The 18026-nt window shown below is 44.5% G+C and overlaps 1 protein-coding gene across 2 annotated transcripts in view; it reads right to left on the reverse strand.

Annotated features, from left to right (window-relative positions):
• The window catches only part of NUP210L (nucleoporin 210 like), a 1198481-nt gene that overhangs the window by 691488 nt on the left and 488967 nt on the right, over nucleotides 1-18026 (reverse strand). For both annotated transcript variants that reach the window (XM_069651587.1, XM_069651595.1), the window contains exons 14-16: nucleotides 15837-15982; nucleotides 15110-15331; nucleotides 13555-13728 (exon numbers count right to left, since the gene is read on the reverse strand). In XM_069651587.1, coding sequence (XP_069507688.1) covers nucleotides 13555-13728; nucleotides 15110-15331; nucleotides 15837-15982 — 542 coding nt within the window. The remainder of the gene's footprint in view (nucleotides 1-13554; nucleotides 13729-15109; nucleotides 15332-15836; nucleotides 15983-18026) is intronic.

The following is an 18026-nucleotide window of genomic DNA, read 5'->3' on the forward strand; positions in this document are numbered from 1 at the left end:
TCACAATGATATACGGCAATGTCTTTTACAAAAGAACGTTCGTCAGCGAAGAGCGGGAACTAGCTCTGTAGAATGCTGAGCGAACGCTCTTCACAAAGGCATGGCCACTACGCCCTGCAACAAAGTAAACATCAATAAACCTCAAATACTCAGCCGCTAGTAAAGGAAAGGAAAACGGATACTTGCGGAATGAAGAGGCTGACAGGAACGAGTGAATAATGAAGCCGCTGACAGGAACGAGTGAATAATTAAGCGTACAACTGGACGGAAGTGGGAACTAAATGACTGAATGTTTGGTGGTAAAATGACAGGCTGTGAAGGGGCAAGAAAATACTAAGAGGGTTAGATTCCAAGGACAAGTGAAGTGAAAAACTTCGAGTTGACAGGACAGCTGACTGGACTGCGGTAAGCGTCAAATGTAGACGCGAAGCAGGGAACACTCGAGGGGAGGGGCTTAAATAGGAGCAGGATGACAACCACTAGACAGACACTACCCACCCCAGAATAAGCTAGGCGGCCATATGTAAGAGTCAGGAAGTAACCATCAATTCCCCTCCCAGTGCTCCGAGTTGTGTTTTCATGATCCAAGAATGGTACATGGAAGACCACTTCCTTTTGGAAGCAAATGGGGAACTTTTTTCTGTGATCATGACAGTCCTGTCCTTCACTCCCGGGTGGCGCAATCTGTCAGGAGATATATTTGATAGCACATGTTAGTGCTGTTAAATATTGCCTAAATTCCTCTCCTAGTACTGTCGCTGCTTGATGTGCCTCTGATGCTTTCCTCACAGGGGATAGATATGGGGGTTGGCATGTGCCTGCCTGTGACTATTTCATGTGGTGTCAAATGGTGGTCCTTACTAGGCTTTGTGCGCAAACTGAAGAGGGCCAAGGGCAAACAGTGTACCTTGTTTTACTTCAACGTGGAATATAACTTTGACAGTTTACTCTTCAAAAGCCCATTGATCCTCTCCTCGCCATTAGCCTGAGGGTGGTAAATTGAGCACATATGATGTTTTATGCCCAATAGTATTGTGACATGCTGAAATAATGCATTAAAGAAATGTGTACCATTATCTGATCTCAATACTTCGCACAAGCCCCATCGTGGAAACACCTCTCTGACCAGGAACCGTGCTGCACACTTCGCATCTGGGTGTGCACATGGTCCTGCCTCTACCCACCTTGAAAAGGGGCAAATCACCACAATAAGGTACCTCTATCCATTGCACCGTTTCCCCATATCTGCATAACCTATATGCAGTTCACGGAACGGCCCCATAGGGCGAGGCAATGTACCTCTTAATGCCCATAATGTCATCCCTGTGCTGAAACCGTGGCATGTCAGACAGTGTATTGCTTTTTTTGAAATGTTCTCCTGGAGGTTTTGAACACACTAGTCCACCTGAATATCTGCCACAATATGTTGTTTGGAGCTGTGGGAGGGGAAATGTAGTTGCACAAATGCCACAGAGTAATTCTTGGGGCATCACCACCTTCCCAGAACTCTCCTGCATCCTCAATAAATCAGTGGGAGACTGTTTGCATCCCCTCCGCAACCATAGCTCCTTTTCCTCTTCAGGCGCTTTCCCTTGCAAATCTATAATCTGTGATATAGGCAATGCTGTGTATGGAACTGTGGTCTCGCTGTCTACAGGGGTGGTCACTATACACACTGTTAACATTGCATCTGGGAGATAGGCTGCCAACTTGGCCGCCTGGTCTGTAGCCGCATTGCCCTTAAAGATTTCATCCGTGACATTAGTATGGGCAGCGCATTTGATGACTGCCACAGCGGAGGGCCATGATAAGGCGTCAATCAGTTCTTCCAACAGCCTTGCAAGCTGCACTGGAGAGCCATCTGCCCTCCGAAACCTTCTCCTCTTCCACCGAGACAGACCCACATGCACTGTTGTCATGACATATGCTGAGTCTGAGTAGATGGTGACACACTGCCCTTGAGAAGCTCTCAATGCCTCAATGAGAGCGACAAGTTCTGATGCCTGAGCTGAATAGGTCATAGGTAATCTGTTCATGATCAGAACTTCATGCTCCCCCCTTTACCGTGCATCACTGCCACCCCTGTATGCCTCAGTCCCGTTTCCTAGTCAATTGTTGATGACTCATCAACATATATTATCTCTCCCTCCGTCAATGCACTGTCTCTAGCTTTAGATTTACCCTCTTCTTCACCCTCGTATGTAGCACAGTCATGGGTTTTCAGGTCATCATCAGTGGATGCCTCTGTCAAAAATGTGGCGGGATTCACCATCCTACACCTTACTATATGAACATGAGGTTTAGATATTATAATCTCATATGCAGTGGGTCTCTGAGTTGTCACGGTTGATTTAGACCTTTCCAAAATGGCGAATAGTGAATGTTCCACAAACAAGGTACCAGAGCACTCCATGACAATCGTGGAACTTTACTCTATTGCAAATACAGCCGCTGCGAGTGCCTGTTCGCACGCGAACTGTCCCAGCATGACTGAGTCGAGTGTCCCACTATAATAAGCCAATGGCTTGTGGCCCATTGTGCTCTTTTGGGACAATACTGCTGTCATGAGCCGTCCATAAGAGTGGGAAAATAAATAAAACTCCTGTGTATAATCCAGAGTTGCTAAAACAGGGGCCGTGCAAATAGCTTCTTTTAAGTCCTCAAATTGTCTATTATTTAATCAGTCCAAATCCAATTTACCATTTTATTGTATTCTGTCTGTAAAACCAGATATTGTATGAAGAAGCCTGGTATGTTTGCATTAGAAATCCATTACTCATTTAGTGAATCATTAGTAATTTGTGACTCATTTAGGGAGTAGTTACCCATCATTCATTCTGATGAGTAGTGACATTAGACTATCCACATATTATTCAGCCATTTGCATTTGCTATAGAAAGAGGCCTGTTATATTTGTAGAAACATGTAGAGACATGTAGAGATAGACTGACTGTTATGTATTGTGTATGCATTGTAGAGACATGCATGAGTGTGCACTTAGGAGTAGGCATTGAACTACAATATAGCGCTTGAGTTGCGAGAGAAAGAGTGAACGCTAGAAAGCATGTAGCTGTCTCCTAAGCCATTCTGAAGCCATTGAGAAAGAACAGAAGCACCACAGACTGCGAAAGAATGTTTTGAGTTACAGTGGTACGAGGAATGCGTAAACAGTTTGCTTGGCAGACAGAGATAAGAGCTCGCCTTTGCCTTAGTAGAAACTAAGAAGGAGGCTTTATCAGGCCCTGGCTGGTTGTTCGCAGACAAGAAAAGGTGGGGGCTATGCAGGGAGTGAGTGCTTTGCACAGAGAGATGCACGGAAGTAGAGAGGGTTTGCAGAAGCTAACAGTGGAGTGAATGGAGAAATATGGAGGGAGATGGGAGGATGGTTTCGTAACACAGATAGCATCTACACGATATGATGTACAAATGTCACGATGACAGAACACGCAGTAACTGGACAGAACAAGACATAAGTAACAGACTTCCAGGCACTGTTCGGATTTAGAAATGCTGACAGAGAAGAGAGTGAACGCTTAATGTAACCATAAAGATTTATGTACGTCATTTGACACTGTAACTGAGCAGTAGGAGTGTATGCTGGATTCTGAGATGGAGATGCTCTCTGAGATTGAAGGGAAGTGTTTGGTGTGGCATTGATGGAGGCTTCGTGAAGTGTTCTGGGAGCAGCAGAATCGGATGGCTTTGGGAGTTCGGCAGCTTGGCGAAGCATTCTGATGAGAGCAGGGTTTGAGAGCTTGGCAGAGGCTTGAGGCAGTTCGAGTGACCAGACTGGTTGCAAGGAAGCTGGAGAGGAGGGAGACAAGAATGGGAAGCTTGCACATAGCAGAGGGGAGTATTGCTGATTGAATGAGATCTGAATAAGACACGTGTCAATGGGGAATTAGGACAGACACTCACATAGAGCTTTTGGTTTGATAGAAGGGGAAAGCACACAGAGATTGTCTTAGAGAGAAAGTGTGAAGTGTGGTGTGGATTGGAAAGGAATGCTGAATGCTGACACTTGCCAGATGTATTTTGCATTAGACATGATAGATCCAGCAAGACTGGATAATTGCTATTAGATTGCTTGCATTAGAAGCCTGTAAGGCTTACAGTTATTGCACTGCATTGTAGATTTACCCCCAGAGCTAAAAGGGTGCAAATTCGAGATTTGCATTATAGTAGTGTTTGCATCATGCCTTGCTGTGCATGAATAAATGTATTCTATTGTTATAATTGAAACTGACTTGTGTGTTTTCATTTGTGTCCATTGGTATCTTATTTCTCGTGTCATTTCTTAGTGTTTGGTTTGTCGTGTATGTTGTATTTTGTGTCTATTCTTATGGTTATGGTATTAGGTTATGTTTGTGTGTCCATAGCATAGTAATTTAGGAGTAACACAGTGCACAATCGACCCTGAGATACAAGAGCAGGGGGGGCATAGTGATCCACACCCCCCGAGGTAGATTTGGAGATTAGCAAGTGGTCGCCCATAAGGGGCTAGGCCAAAGGTAATTTTGTTTTTCAGGCTAGCATGTCCTTCTCTGAGACTTTGTAACAGCGGCCTTGTGTAGGCTGTGTTGTCTACGATCCATGCCCTACAATATTTACATAAGCCCAAAAACTGCTGCATTTTATTGACAGTACTGGGTCTAGGAGTGGCACGTACTGCCACCACCCTATATGGTAATATTTTTTCCTGTTTGCAGAAATAAGTTGCCCCAAGTATAGTACCTCCTGTTGCCAGTATTGTAGCTTTTTTTTATCTGCCTTGTACCTTTTGTGAGCCAGCAATTGCAATAATGCAAAAGAATCCCACCAGCACTGATGTTCATGTTCACTACATACCAGCAGATTATCCACATACTGGATGATTGTGCTAGGCACCTGAATATTTCCCAAGTTGGCATGCAGTACTCTATTGAAAATACTTGGACTTTCACTGTACCCTTGAGGCAATCTTGTGTGCTCGAAGCGCTGTTGACCATGCATAAAAGCAGTGAAATACCATGAATCAGGGTGGAGTGGGATTGAGAACAACGCATTCTTCAGATCCACCACTGTGAAGTACGCTGCTGTCTTTGGAATGCTACATAGGATCGTCACCGGATTTGGGACTACCGGAAACTCCTTCTGCGCTACGTCATTAAGAGGACATAGATCCTTGATCATCCTCCAACTACCCCCTGTTTTTTTCTTGACTGGGTATATGGCCATATTACACGGGGACGTGGATGGTACAACGATCACTTGCTCTAATAGAGCCTGAATGGTGCCTTTTATCCCTTCCTCTGCTTCCCTTGACAAAGGGTACTGCCGCATCCTCGGGAGAACTGCTCCTGACTTCAATTTAATCTGTACTGGGGTCACATCTCTCAGTAGCCCAACATCATGTGGATTAACTATCCATAATTGTACTGGCACATATCGCATGTCCTCCTCAAAAAATAAAAACGGGGTCACCACTTCCATCAGGGGGCACTGTACCTTCCTATACTGCACCATTATATCACAGGGGATGCAGATTTCCAAAATGATCTTCCCATTTTGCTCACTGTCCTCAAATAACTCTTCATCAGTCAATTCATTCAATTGTACTGTCGGGTATACACAGAGTACCGTGTGCCACTCAGACCCGTCCTGGTCTGTTCCAATCAGGACTACTCTTTTGTCTGACACTACTAGTCCTTGCAAATCTAATGACAATATTGTCCCCGCCACGACTTCGGGTGGCACCATGAGTCGTAAAATAAAATCTGTGGGCACTCACCAACAGTTTGTCGCAATTTGAGGCACTGCTTTTGCTAGTATCTTGATGCCATAGACAAATATGTCTGGGACCACAGGAACCCCACGGACTACTGACTCCCTTACCATTGCATTGATTATTACCATTTCTCGAGCTACACACATTTGTGGAGTAGAACACAATACCCCTTGATCTGTGAATGATATAGTTACATTTAGTTTACTGACCAGATCCCTACCCAACAAGTTACCAGGGGTACTTTCTGAATATAACAGGGGGGCTCGTACTACCTTCCCTCCCACTTTTATATCCAGCTCCTCAGTGTATGGAACCATAGAACTAGCCCCAGAGAATTCCTCCGTGTCAAGAGTTTTACCTGATAATGTTAAGTTTCCCTCCCTAATGCATGATTTACTTGCACCTGAATCTACCATAAATATAAATTGCTTGTTCCCTTTTCTGCCTCCACCAAGGGCTCCTCTTCAGGGTGTGCGGGTGTCAATAGGATTGGACACGCGAGTGCTTCCTGTGGGCTGTCCTAATCAGAATATGTATTTGTCCAGAGGAATGAACACGGGCCGCAGCACGCCATTCTGAATCCTTGGAAGGGGGTGCCCGTTCGCCCTGCCATCCTGTCCAACTGTGTTACTTCATCCTGCTGTGGTTGTTATCCACGTAGCCCTTGCCTGGCGTCAGCCCCATAAGGGTACTGATTTTGACCCCCTCGCCCAAATTGCGGGTGTCCCATTCCTTGAGGCCCTTGGAATCCCTGTCCTGGAGGTGATGGCCTATAATTAAATCCCATCCCAGGCCTGTTTGGCATTCCTTTGTGAAATTCCCCCATCTCCAGCAGTACCAGCACTGTGCTGTTCCGAGTCCTCCTTGGGGCCCTATCCCCCCAAAGCCTCCTGCTCTTGCTCCTCGAAATCCTCCTCTTCCCCTTGGTGCTCCTTCATACAGCCACTGTGGGTTGGGGTACTGTCGCCCGCACCCCATTGTCCCTGTATTTCTTTGGCCCATAGAGCCATAATTGTGGCATTCACAATTTGTTGAGTGTCTCCTGTCCTTTCCCCCTGAGCTGGTGGTGTCACTGGTGCTTGGATAACAACCTTATTTAGTTCTTTTCCACTAGTTTTGCCTCGTCCGTTTGCCGCTTCTGGGCGGTCTCCCTGTCTTGCTCCTTGATTGTCTTACAATGGTGGACTATTATACTTTGTATCTCCGCCCACCCTTTGGCTTCAACTCCCACAATTGTATCTAGTGCCATCTGGACCTCTGTTGGTAATCCCTCTTTACGATAAAGTAGAACAATGGTACTGAATGGTCCCATTGGCCTCCTGTCTCTACTCTCCACATTTCCTGCAACTTAAGAATAAACCTATCTGGGTCCTCATCATCACCCATTGTGTACTGCATTAAAGAATGTAAGTGAGGGGTATCTGGGTACATCTTTCGTAGGGCATCCCATACCCTTGCCCTTACTTCATTAAAGGCTGCTCCAGCATGTTCATTATTTTCAAGAATTATCCCAGGGTACCCAACCCTTGCCCATATGTCCCCAGCCTCGTTCCCAACTATGGCGACCAGTAAACTCTTAAGGTCTCCTAGTGCTAAAGCCACCCCTGCTGTTTGTTTCTCAAATTCATAGATCCATTTACTGGCTCTGGCTGTAAGCTGGGGGAGAGCTTTAATCAAATTATTTTTGTCCATTTGAGGCAATTGCACATACTGTGTTATCCCTACTCCTTTATGTATAAGAGACATCTGCATGTCTATTTTGTTTCCTCCCCCTTTTTTCAGTATTTTTCAGATCTTGTACTACCACCATTAAATCTAGTCTATTTCTTGGTCTATCCCTTCTCACTGCCTCTTGTGGCAGGGACGGTTTCTCGCTGCTTCCTCTGCTTGATCTCTTTCTTGCCCTGCCTCTTCATTATTTCTACCACCTTAATCTTCCCATTCATTTTCCCTTGCGTGTTCTACTTCTTGTCCCAGGACCGTCCATACCCTCTCCCCATCATCTTTTTCGACGCAAACATTTCTTATTGCCCCAGGGTTGAATCTAACCAAAAATTCTTCTGATTTCCAATCCCCTATTTTCTGCACCGGTACCCTTATTTCTGGTGGCACTTCTTCAGGTTCTTGTAACCTGACCAACCTTTCCCGCATCAGTCTTAACTCGTTTATATCTGCTTGTGTACCCCCTGGGTACACTGATGCTACGGGCATGTCAGCGCTTGTGGATGGGTTTTATGGAGGTGCAGGTGCAAAACTTCTCGAGTTCCCCCCCAATTGCTGATCCTGATAATACTGTTGTCAACACTTTCTCTACCACTGGAGGCTTATAGACTGGATTTGTATACCCTACTGCAGGTTTAGTCATTACGGGTTACATCCCCTTACATTGGATCTCGTTTTCATCTTCCTGCTCTTCTGCATCCTCGAATAATCGCCAGAGATCTAAAATCTCTTTTCTTTTTTGTAATTTGTTTCCCCTTACATTTAGCTGCTAAAAAGATGGACATTTTTTCTAGTATGTTTCTGTAATGGGAGCCCTGCTCTGGCCAGGAGCAGGACATCCCCCCTTCCTTTGTTTCCAATACCCATTGTTTATGATATTTGTCTTTCCTATCCCAATACAGTGGCAGGGCCCTATGCATGTGTTTTATTGGGGTTTCTTCCCCCCATAATGTTGGGCGCACCCCTAATGCTTCATTTAGACTTTATTGCTATGCTGCGCATGCTGCTGCTTGTTAGACAAAAATAAAGATCAACCCCCTTTTTCCCCACCCCCTTTATTCTTTTCTGCTTTCTTTTCACACACACATCGTGACTCATCCACGTTCCTTTTTAACCACAAAAGACTGCAAGAGAAAATATTTTTAAAAAATGTACTAAAATCCAGACCCATTGCTTATACCGAGCCACTACTTTTTTTTCCTTATGTCCTCGTAGTACCACCTTCTCAGCTTTTTTTACATGCTGAGGATCCCATTGCTTACATCGTCATAAAAGAATTCTGCATGGCACTACCTCATCAACCTATTATGGCTGAGGATCCCTTACCTCTCAGTCTTTATACGCTGAGGCTCCCTTTCCTCTCAGTCTTTATACACTGAGGCTCCCTTTCTCCATTATAAAAAGTAGAAAAACAGAAATACGCGACAATTTCAATACATAACCCACCTCCTATCCAATCGATGCTTTAACACATCACCTAAAATCCTATCCAATCTATACCTAAACACATCACCAAAGGACCTATTCAATCTATTTCATTGACCTTGTACTTCATTCACACCAACATACTGCCATACATACATGTCCCCTTGTTGTTATCTCTTACAAGAATCTACACACATGTGCGTGTTCACCAGAGTTTCCTCCGTTACGAGGTCTCAATACTGACCTGTCTTTCTCTCTGGAGCCATGCCCCGCTTCAGTGAGCAGAGAGGATTTCTTTTAAAATTGCTCCTACTAAAACCGCTCAGGAAACCTGTTTTTTTTTATTTGGGGGGGGGGGCCAGTCGCTGTAGATGGCCGTGACTCCTTCCTGGTGACTAGGCCTAGGCCTTCGCAAAGTACGGGAGAAGAACCAGGATCACGTCGGGAAAGTCATCACTTGTAAGGGTGTCCCTAATTACGCTCACACCAGAATAAATACACGCCTCTAGGGAAATAAGGCCAGAAGTCTATCTTGTAAAGATAACAAGTTTAATCTTACAAAAATGAGGATGGTAGCAAAGGACTCTGCTGCCTGAACGGTCTTCTCCTGTCCCTCTTCCGTTCCTTCCTGCCAAAATGGTGCCAGGCAGGAGTTTATATACGCCTTTCTTGCTGTAGTGGCGTCACTGGATATGGGCCATGGCTTCATCCCAATCTGTCCTGCTTCCATATTAGGGATGCTCCAAAGCCTTCTTTTCTTTGTTGTCAGTGATTTCGTCAGAGCATGCTGTTCTACATTTTGCTGCCGTACACAGAAACACACTGTAGCTCTACAGACTTTTACAAACCTTGATGCCTAGCCCCAGGGAAAACAAAACATACATAAACAATTTTCATTAATTCTAACTATATTTCACTCCTCCTGCTAATGTTATCTGGGCCCTATAATCTCATTCACACCTTATTTTTATAAACTTTACCATTCTGCATTTTGTCGCATAGAACATGTAAATCCCTTTTTTAGTCTGCATGGATCCATGCTCGACAGAAGACAGCTCTTGAGTCAGTGTGCTGGCCATGGTGACGAACACCGCAGAAGCGCCTGTAGTCAATTTTTAGCTCACAGGCCACATTCTGGGAGGGAGGGGGAGTTTTTGACTCATATACAGCTCCAAGATTTTAGAATGGCTAGGATGTGACATAACAAATCTATCCAGCTAATAGTTAATTGTGCCTTATATTTAAACACTAACTGCCTTCTTCAGGGCCTGCTCATGTCTGAGTATGTGATTATATTTGCATGAGAGAGCCTTCCCAGTGCCCCTCCTCCCCCCTAGTCCATTATAGCACCTAAAAGAGGTCTTGCCTAACACTAAAGCGCTTGGGGGTGCGGGAGGACCCTGGTTCCTTCACAACACTAGACACTTTACCACTCAGTCAACTTTCCCTCGCTGCTAAAACCTCCCTGGAACAACCAATCTCACTGACCGATATCCTACAGGCTATTGAACACTTGACATCGGGGAAGGCCCCCGGCACCAACGGTCTCACATCCGACTTTTCTAAACAATACAAGACCCACTTGGACCCACACTTACTACAACTATGGCAAGAATTCCTCCGGGCGCAGACATTACCCGCCACTATGCGCAAAGCAATTAACACAATCCTGCTAAAACCCAGCAAACTGGCGGAACAGTGCGGCTCCTATAGACCCCTCTCTCTAATCAATACTGATATAAAAATATTAACTAAGATTATGGCCACACGACTAATGCCGTATATGTCTCACATCATTCACCCGGACCAATCAGGGTTTATTCCCAGGAGATCCGCGACATTAAACCTACGGCGCCTCTTTAATATACTAGCCCAAATAAATTCGTAAACACAAGCGGTCGCGGCCGCTCTGGACGTCCAGAAGGCGTTCGACTCAGTATCTGGAGGCTTATGTATGCCGTATTGACAAAATGCGCGTTCGGCCCGTTGTTTCTTGCTTCTCTGCATCTTCTATACACATCCCCGGTCGTCAGGGTTGATTCCAACAGAATGCTATCCCCTCCCTTCCCAATAGAGAGGGGCACCCGGCAAGGCTGTCCATTGTCACCCCTTATATTTGCACCTTTTGAAGATCTAAAACGGCACAAACACAAACACCAGGGTGTCAGGATGGCTAGGGAATCAGAAATAATCTCTTTATGCACAGACAACACACTGCTATACATCCATGACCCCGCTGCACATCTGGAACCCATTATGTCAGACGTGTCTGACTTTGGCGAGATATCAGGCCTCAAAGTCAATTGTAGTAAGTCAGAACCTTTCCCCCTCACAGGTGCCACCGTGCCACCCCTTGACTTGCAGGGTTTTACATAGGCTCCCTCGACCATATGCTACTTGTGAATCGCTATGGCTAGGCACTGCCATGAACAACTGAAGGTGCTGCACATGCTTCATTATACAACGGCCAGGTTGTGGTTGTTCTCTAATGAAGGGCCCGGAGCATGTCCCCAATGTAACTGTCCTGACGCCAAATACTTTCATATGATGTGGGAATGTCTGAAACTACAACCGTTCGGGGGTGATGTATGCACAGTTTTGCCGGAAATGATAGGCCAAGAGATTCGCCCCATCCCATTGTCTTGCCTGTTCTACATATTTGCCTCTCCCATGGTTAGCATGAACAAGTTTGTAAAATTGTGCCTTCTTCTTGCTAAAAGATGCATACTAATGTGTTGGACGAACACAAACGTCCCCAACAAGGACCATTGGTTGCTTTCTTCAAATGCTGTTCCCTGTGATGCCCCACCTCCACCCCTGTAAATGCAACCCCTATGATGCCAAATACAATGTACTGTGATGAGATGTATTGCCATGTGTTAATAAAGAAAGTAAAAAATAAACCATGATAAAGATGCACCCAGTCTCCTTCCAAGGATCCAAGGCTAATTGCTAATTTAGGCAAATAGTCAATCATGGATTCCAGCTGCAACCAAGGATGTGGGAGTGTAGTGATTCATTAATCAAATCACTGAGGAAACAGCCTGTGAGACAAACAAATCAAATGTCATACTGCTGATTAAAAGATCCATTAAAACAACGTGCTAAAAGATCCAAATAAAAATGTTAAAGGACCACAAAAAAAATGGATCTTGGATCCAAACCACTGATCAGCGATCTAACGGAAAAGGTAGTCAATGATTAAAACAGTTGCAAGGGCGGAGCAAGACAGCGAGCCATGGACCCAAGTAACGATGCCAAGTACCTAAATCTGAGGTAAATATTAAGTGAAGAATCATCAAGAACCTAAGACCGTGAACCAAATCCTTAGACATCGATGGGTCAAGAATCCAAATAACAAAATAAAGGGCCCAGAAATTAATGCCACTGACTGAATCACAGCTCTTTAGGCAAAGCAAGGAGAATCAAAAGTGCAGAGTCAAGAAACTTGGGAGATACAAAGTAACCAAGCAACAGAGCAAGGGCACGTAGTAGTTTTAAACAAAGTCTAAATGTCAAGCTATAACGATAAGGACCACATAAGGGAAGTCAAAGTCCCAAAATACTCTGTCAAGGACTTGGGGAAAACATTGATTCACAAAGCCAAACCAACAAGCAAGTCAAACGTGCAACCCACACAGCCAGGAACCAAAGGAAAGAGGAATTCAAACTTTCTACCCATGTATAAAAGTAAACGGTAAGTCAACAAAGTAAGTGACAAAAGGAAACAGATTCATGTACCCAAAGGGCAGAGGTGATACTTAATAATGTAATTTGGTATATTTAAATGGTACTCTTTAGTTTGAAGCACTTGCCCCTTTAGCTTAAAGTCACCTGTCTCCCTTTTTACACCATCATAAACTGGCCGATCCCTTGTTCTCATCAATGTACTATTGTACAGGCACCCGTTGTGGGAATGCCCCCATCATCTGTAACTGTGTTATTTTAAGTCATTTCTGATTGAAGTTGACATCCCCATTCTTCAAATGAATGCCAATATAAATACAATAGATATAACAACAGTCAAAGTGAGCTATCCAAACAATGCAGCGCTTGATTCTCAAACCTCATTGAAGAATGAGACTCAATACAGACCCAAGGAAACCACAACACAGGGAGCAAGTCTGATCTAATTATGTGGGCAGCAGTGAAAACTCGTAGAAACAAGGCAAGAATGTGCAATGGGATATTCAGTAGGCCCACTAGGCATGCCGACTCAACAAACAGTATGACTTCATTAATTGTAGGCAAATAAAGGATTTGTAAACCTACAATGCGAGTTCAAAAACAGTAAACCATTGTTTACTGTACTGGTGTACAGGTTAAAAGTATTTGGCCTCCACCTGCCTGTCTTACTATAGTTTCATGTAACAACCTGGGCACCATCACAAGATGGCCCCAAGTTGCCAAATGTTGAATCACTGAACAAATAGCTAATGCAATAGTGATATGAAAATATATTGTACAAAGCAACAGGCAGAAGGACACAACGAATGTAGACTTTCAACCGCTAGGCCGAGCAGAGTAAAAATCAGATTGTTTTGCAAGGACTGCATTAGCCTGCATGTCCTCCGGTGAGCAGTAGCTGTGCAGTTATCACCTGCTTCCTAGAGGATGTGTAGTAATTTAATAAAACTTACCAGCTGCTTGATATGTTGTGGAAGTGGGCATGGCTGGGCTCCTCCGGGCACCACGTACACTGGAGACACAGACATGCTAGCTGGAGGAGCACAGATAAATGTTACCTGCACCATCTCGACCGCAGGGCTTGGATTATTTACTCCAGGTTGATTACCAACATGAAAGGTAAGGACCTAAAAGGAAAAGTATTGAGATCTTAGCCGAATATGACCAGTCATAGAGTAGCATCATACACACATCCACCATAACGAAAACTGCCTGCCCTACCGCAAAGTGGATGTGATCACACTCATCCAAGTATTTGGCTCAACCATCCACAGACTTTCTAATTTGCACTTGTGTGGATATCAGTTTTAGCAAATTTCTCTGAGTATGAATGTTATGATCCTGTGGACATTGGCTAAATATACATGCTGAGCATGAACCTCTCACAGCAATGCACTTCCAGCATCATCCTTTGTGGAAGGCAAGATAAACTCTACCCGATACACCAGTTACATTCTCTGAACTCATGTTAAGGCCTGCTTCACACTAATTTTGGATGTCCAGTGCTTACCTGAAGCTTAACCCCTTTTACTGCTGACCAACAACACCAAACACCCTGAGATCCAACTCAGGCTCTATGAACTGGAACTGGAACAAGTCCCCTGGGTTCATCATCAAGACACAAACAGCTTGGTACCAAATCTCTATCCTGCAGAAAATCAAGCCCTTCATCCCAGAAAAGACTTCAGATCCACTATCAAAGCCTTGGTCCACTCCCACCTGCATGGTGACAATGCACCTTTGGAAGACCTTGCAGCAACTACCCTGGCACCCCTGAGATATGTCCTGCATGCTGTAGGACAACTCATCAAAGGGCAAATTCAACCACATCACCCCAAACCTCACTGAACTGCACTGCCTCCAGCTGCAAGCACGCATCATCTTCAAATTCTGCTGCATCATCTACAAGGCTGTTGCCATGAAGTTCCCAAGCTACCTCACTGAGAAACAGGCCATCTCTGTCTACGCGTCAAGACTCTGTACCCTCCTCTTCATCAGCACCAGACCTGGCCCCTCTCTTCTATATTCAGGAAGATGATCAAGATCCTTCTCTTCAAGGAATGGCTTATCTCTAACACCTATGTCCACACCCTCCACTCCCCACCTTACCTGAGACTAGGTAATCTGCTCCCCACTGTTTGCTTCATTGGTTGCTTTTAGATGCCTTGCTGTCAAATTTCCCACCCTCCCACTCCCCTGTATCTCTGCTTGCGTCACTGTGTCTTTCCCCCTATAATTTGTAAAGTGCTCCATTGCTTCCGAAGCTAGGTCTGCGCTCTATAAATACCCTAATAATAATAATAAAAGGTTGGCCTTCGATACATTGGGGAGGCCAGTTTTGCCACCATAAATGGTGCAGACATCAGAGGATGATTTTGACATGCTCTCCCACATCCAGATATGTTCACTAGTTCCACATTCCAAATGATACTGAAATTGAGAGATTGTTCTGGGCTTACATGCCATTCCAACCCCCTGACAATGCCCAGAATTGGGTCTGATTCTGACCTGCTCCCCCATGTCCAGGCACAGGATCCGGTAGATGTACTGGCACTGCTTTCTCTTGCCTGGCAACCACATCTGCTGCTTGCTGATGAGATCCTCAGCCTCTGCCCGCAGCTCAAGGAAGAAGCGGGATGGCTCTAGGACCCAAGGCTGTGGTCCTCCCTCAAACACCATCTCCTTCACTGAGTTCAGGGTGACCAGGGCCACCTTGACAGGGTTTACTGCCTAGACATGATATAGAGAAAATCATGCAGGGTGGAAGATAAGAAAACAGAACACGGGGCAGGTAGACAAAAGAAAGCATAACGAGGTAGCAGCATATGGAAACGCAATTTAAGGTTACAGGGAAGAAGGAAAACTGCATACAGATAGGACATACTGCAGGGTGTCAGGGAATTGAGCAGGCATAGGGCGGGTGTGTTTAAGTGATATGTGGTTTATAGTAGGGGAGTATATATTAAGGAGAGCAGAGCCACCACAGGTGAAGCAGAAATTGGAGATGACCATACACTCTGCAGGAGGGTTAATGTGATGCACCGGCACAATGCTGGGGAGCCATGGTGATGAGAAGGCAGACTGAATGTCAGAAAGGTAACTAAGTGCAAAGTAGAAAGAGAAATGAGAGCACACACTACAAATGTGGAAGCATTAACCTACACACAAATACACACTTAATGTTAGCACTGCCATAGTTGGGCTGCGAGACCCAGGATTGAGGAGAACACTGCACCTTCAGGGGCTGGTAGGCTGCGACTGTTGCAAAGCTTTCAAAATATTCATCACACACCACAGAGAAGATTGTCACCAAAGTGTGTCCTGAGGAGTCGGCCATGAGCTTGATGCTGGAGCAATATTCCGGGCCAGGTTTGTATCGACCTGTACAGTGAAGAGAATAGAAAATATTGGGTTCAGTTATAAAACCCAGAGGTCCAGAAAAGTATTCAATCCCCTAGATTTCGCAGGCCCGCCTGGGAGGACCGCCACCCTACTTAGTGCAGCATCATTCTTATCACTCCTGGCATCCTTCAGGGAGACATGATTGGAGAGATTACAATTAACAACTCAGAATGCCACATTTGGTGTTTTCCGGATTCATGGCGAGCAAGTCACATCTAGTACAATTTGGTGGGAAAGTGTCCACTCGCATAGGTCTACTGCAAGCAGGCACAGCTGTTGAAATCTGCCCCACACTCGATTATTTCCATAAAAGATAACAGAATATATCTGCAGCACACCAGGAGCAAGAAAACCTTCATCTTCAGGATGTTCAATTAGAGCTGCCTGTGCCTCAGAGACAGAAGAATGTGCAAGGAAATGGTATCACTCCATCTGTTTCCTGGTGAGTCTGTTGTCAGAACCAGCTCTGAATCAGGGAACAGAAAAACAGAAAAGGAAGCCCAACAAGAATGTTGCCATACTCCATGCACCACTTCAAATTCCTCAGACCTTCTAGGCATCATCATAATCGAATTGGGGTAGAATAGGACTGCCCTTCTTGGTACCAAATGGATGTCAAATTCAACTACATATGGCTCATCCCGAGTCTGGTTTTCTGTACATCCTTGATGCACACCACCACAAGGCCCCAAGAGATTTGATTGTTTTGCTATAAAGATCCCGAAATCAGGAGCCATAAGGTTATATGTATTAGTTGTCGACCAACTTAATGGGAATCCTTGAGCACCTCTAGATGAAGGAATGGATTTCGTAAGATCTGCTTCGTTATACTATGATCTTTTATTCTTTGTTGCTGATTTTAACATTGATTGGGGCAAAATTCCTATTTTTTATCCCATGATCCATTTTTAATGACTACTGAGCTGCTCGAAGAATGTGTTTCCCCAAACACATTCTAAAGGGTAAATCCTGGACCCTATGTTTTGACCAGCCATTTACTGTGCCTGTAACCGACACTAATTGTACGGTCTGATTACAGAACCTTTTACTTTGCTGTGAATATATAGGGAGGCAAAAAAATAAATCAAATTGAAAGAATGTGATTCCAGATCAATATTGGCAGATTCATTATCTTACATTCTTACCAATGTTTCTCTGGTTCCTGTGAGTAATCTATCAGTGAAGGTGGTGAGTGACCTTCATAATTCAAAGTTGTTCCTTTTTGCTAACTACATTTCTCTGTTGAGTCAAGTGTGCCTTTTGTTAAACCTTTATCCTGTGCATATACTTACGATATTCAGGATTCTCTGGTGTCTTTCGCGTACCTCTGAACATCGTTCCACATAAAGGATGCAGAGTTTGTTGTACACATGTTTGAGGCCAAGCTGGGCGAATAGCTTAATCGTGACGCGTTCGTCTTTGCAACAGTACAATGCTGTGTGATATGGGCTGGAGACCCCGGTTGGGCCCACTCAACCGTTTATCCCTCCATGGCTGATAAGTTAAGAAAAACGACAGGGTAATAATGTGCGGCGACACCGATTATTGCAGCACTTAGAAACTGTAATAATCTGATATAAACCGCTAAATAAATCACCAAATTATTATTTGCAATATAGTGACCAATGAATACTCTACTGAGAAATTCAAATAGTTTTCTTTTTTGATAAACCTTCACACAATTTGCTTATATATCATTGATGTCCTCTGTGAATCAAACAGTCAGAGCAGAAAGGATTCACAAACATGGATAGATTGACACTCTTGAATGGTCTAATTTGCAACTTTGATCAAATCAGTGAAGCCAACATGGTATGCTGATGACCTGTGTCCTGCCAACAAAGGTGAAGAAAATTTTCTTTGTCATTCAGTCTTGGCTTCAGATGATCAATCTTTCCCCGCAGGGGTTTTTCCCTGGATGTCTTATAAAAAGACCATGTAAAGCCTTTGATTAAGAAGTCCTCATTGGATTGAAATTATCTAATTACTGTCCGGTGCCCTCTCTCTCTCTCATTTCTGAGCA

This window comes from Ambystoma mexicanum, chromosome 1p (assembly GCF_040938575.1).
Source record: "Ambystoma mexicanum isolate Mex_15411 chromosome 1p, UKY_AmexF1_1, whole genome shotgun sequence".
NCBI classification, from domain to species: Eukaryota; Metazoa; Chordata; class Amphibia; order Caudata; family Ambystomatidae; genus Ambystoma; species Ambystoma mexicanum.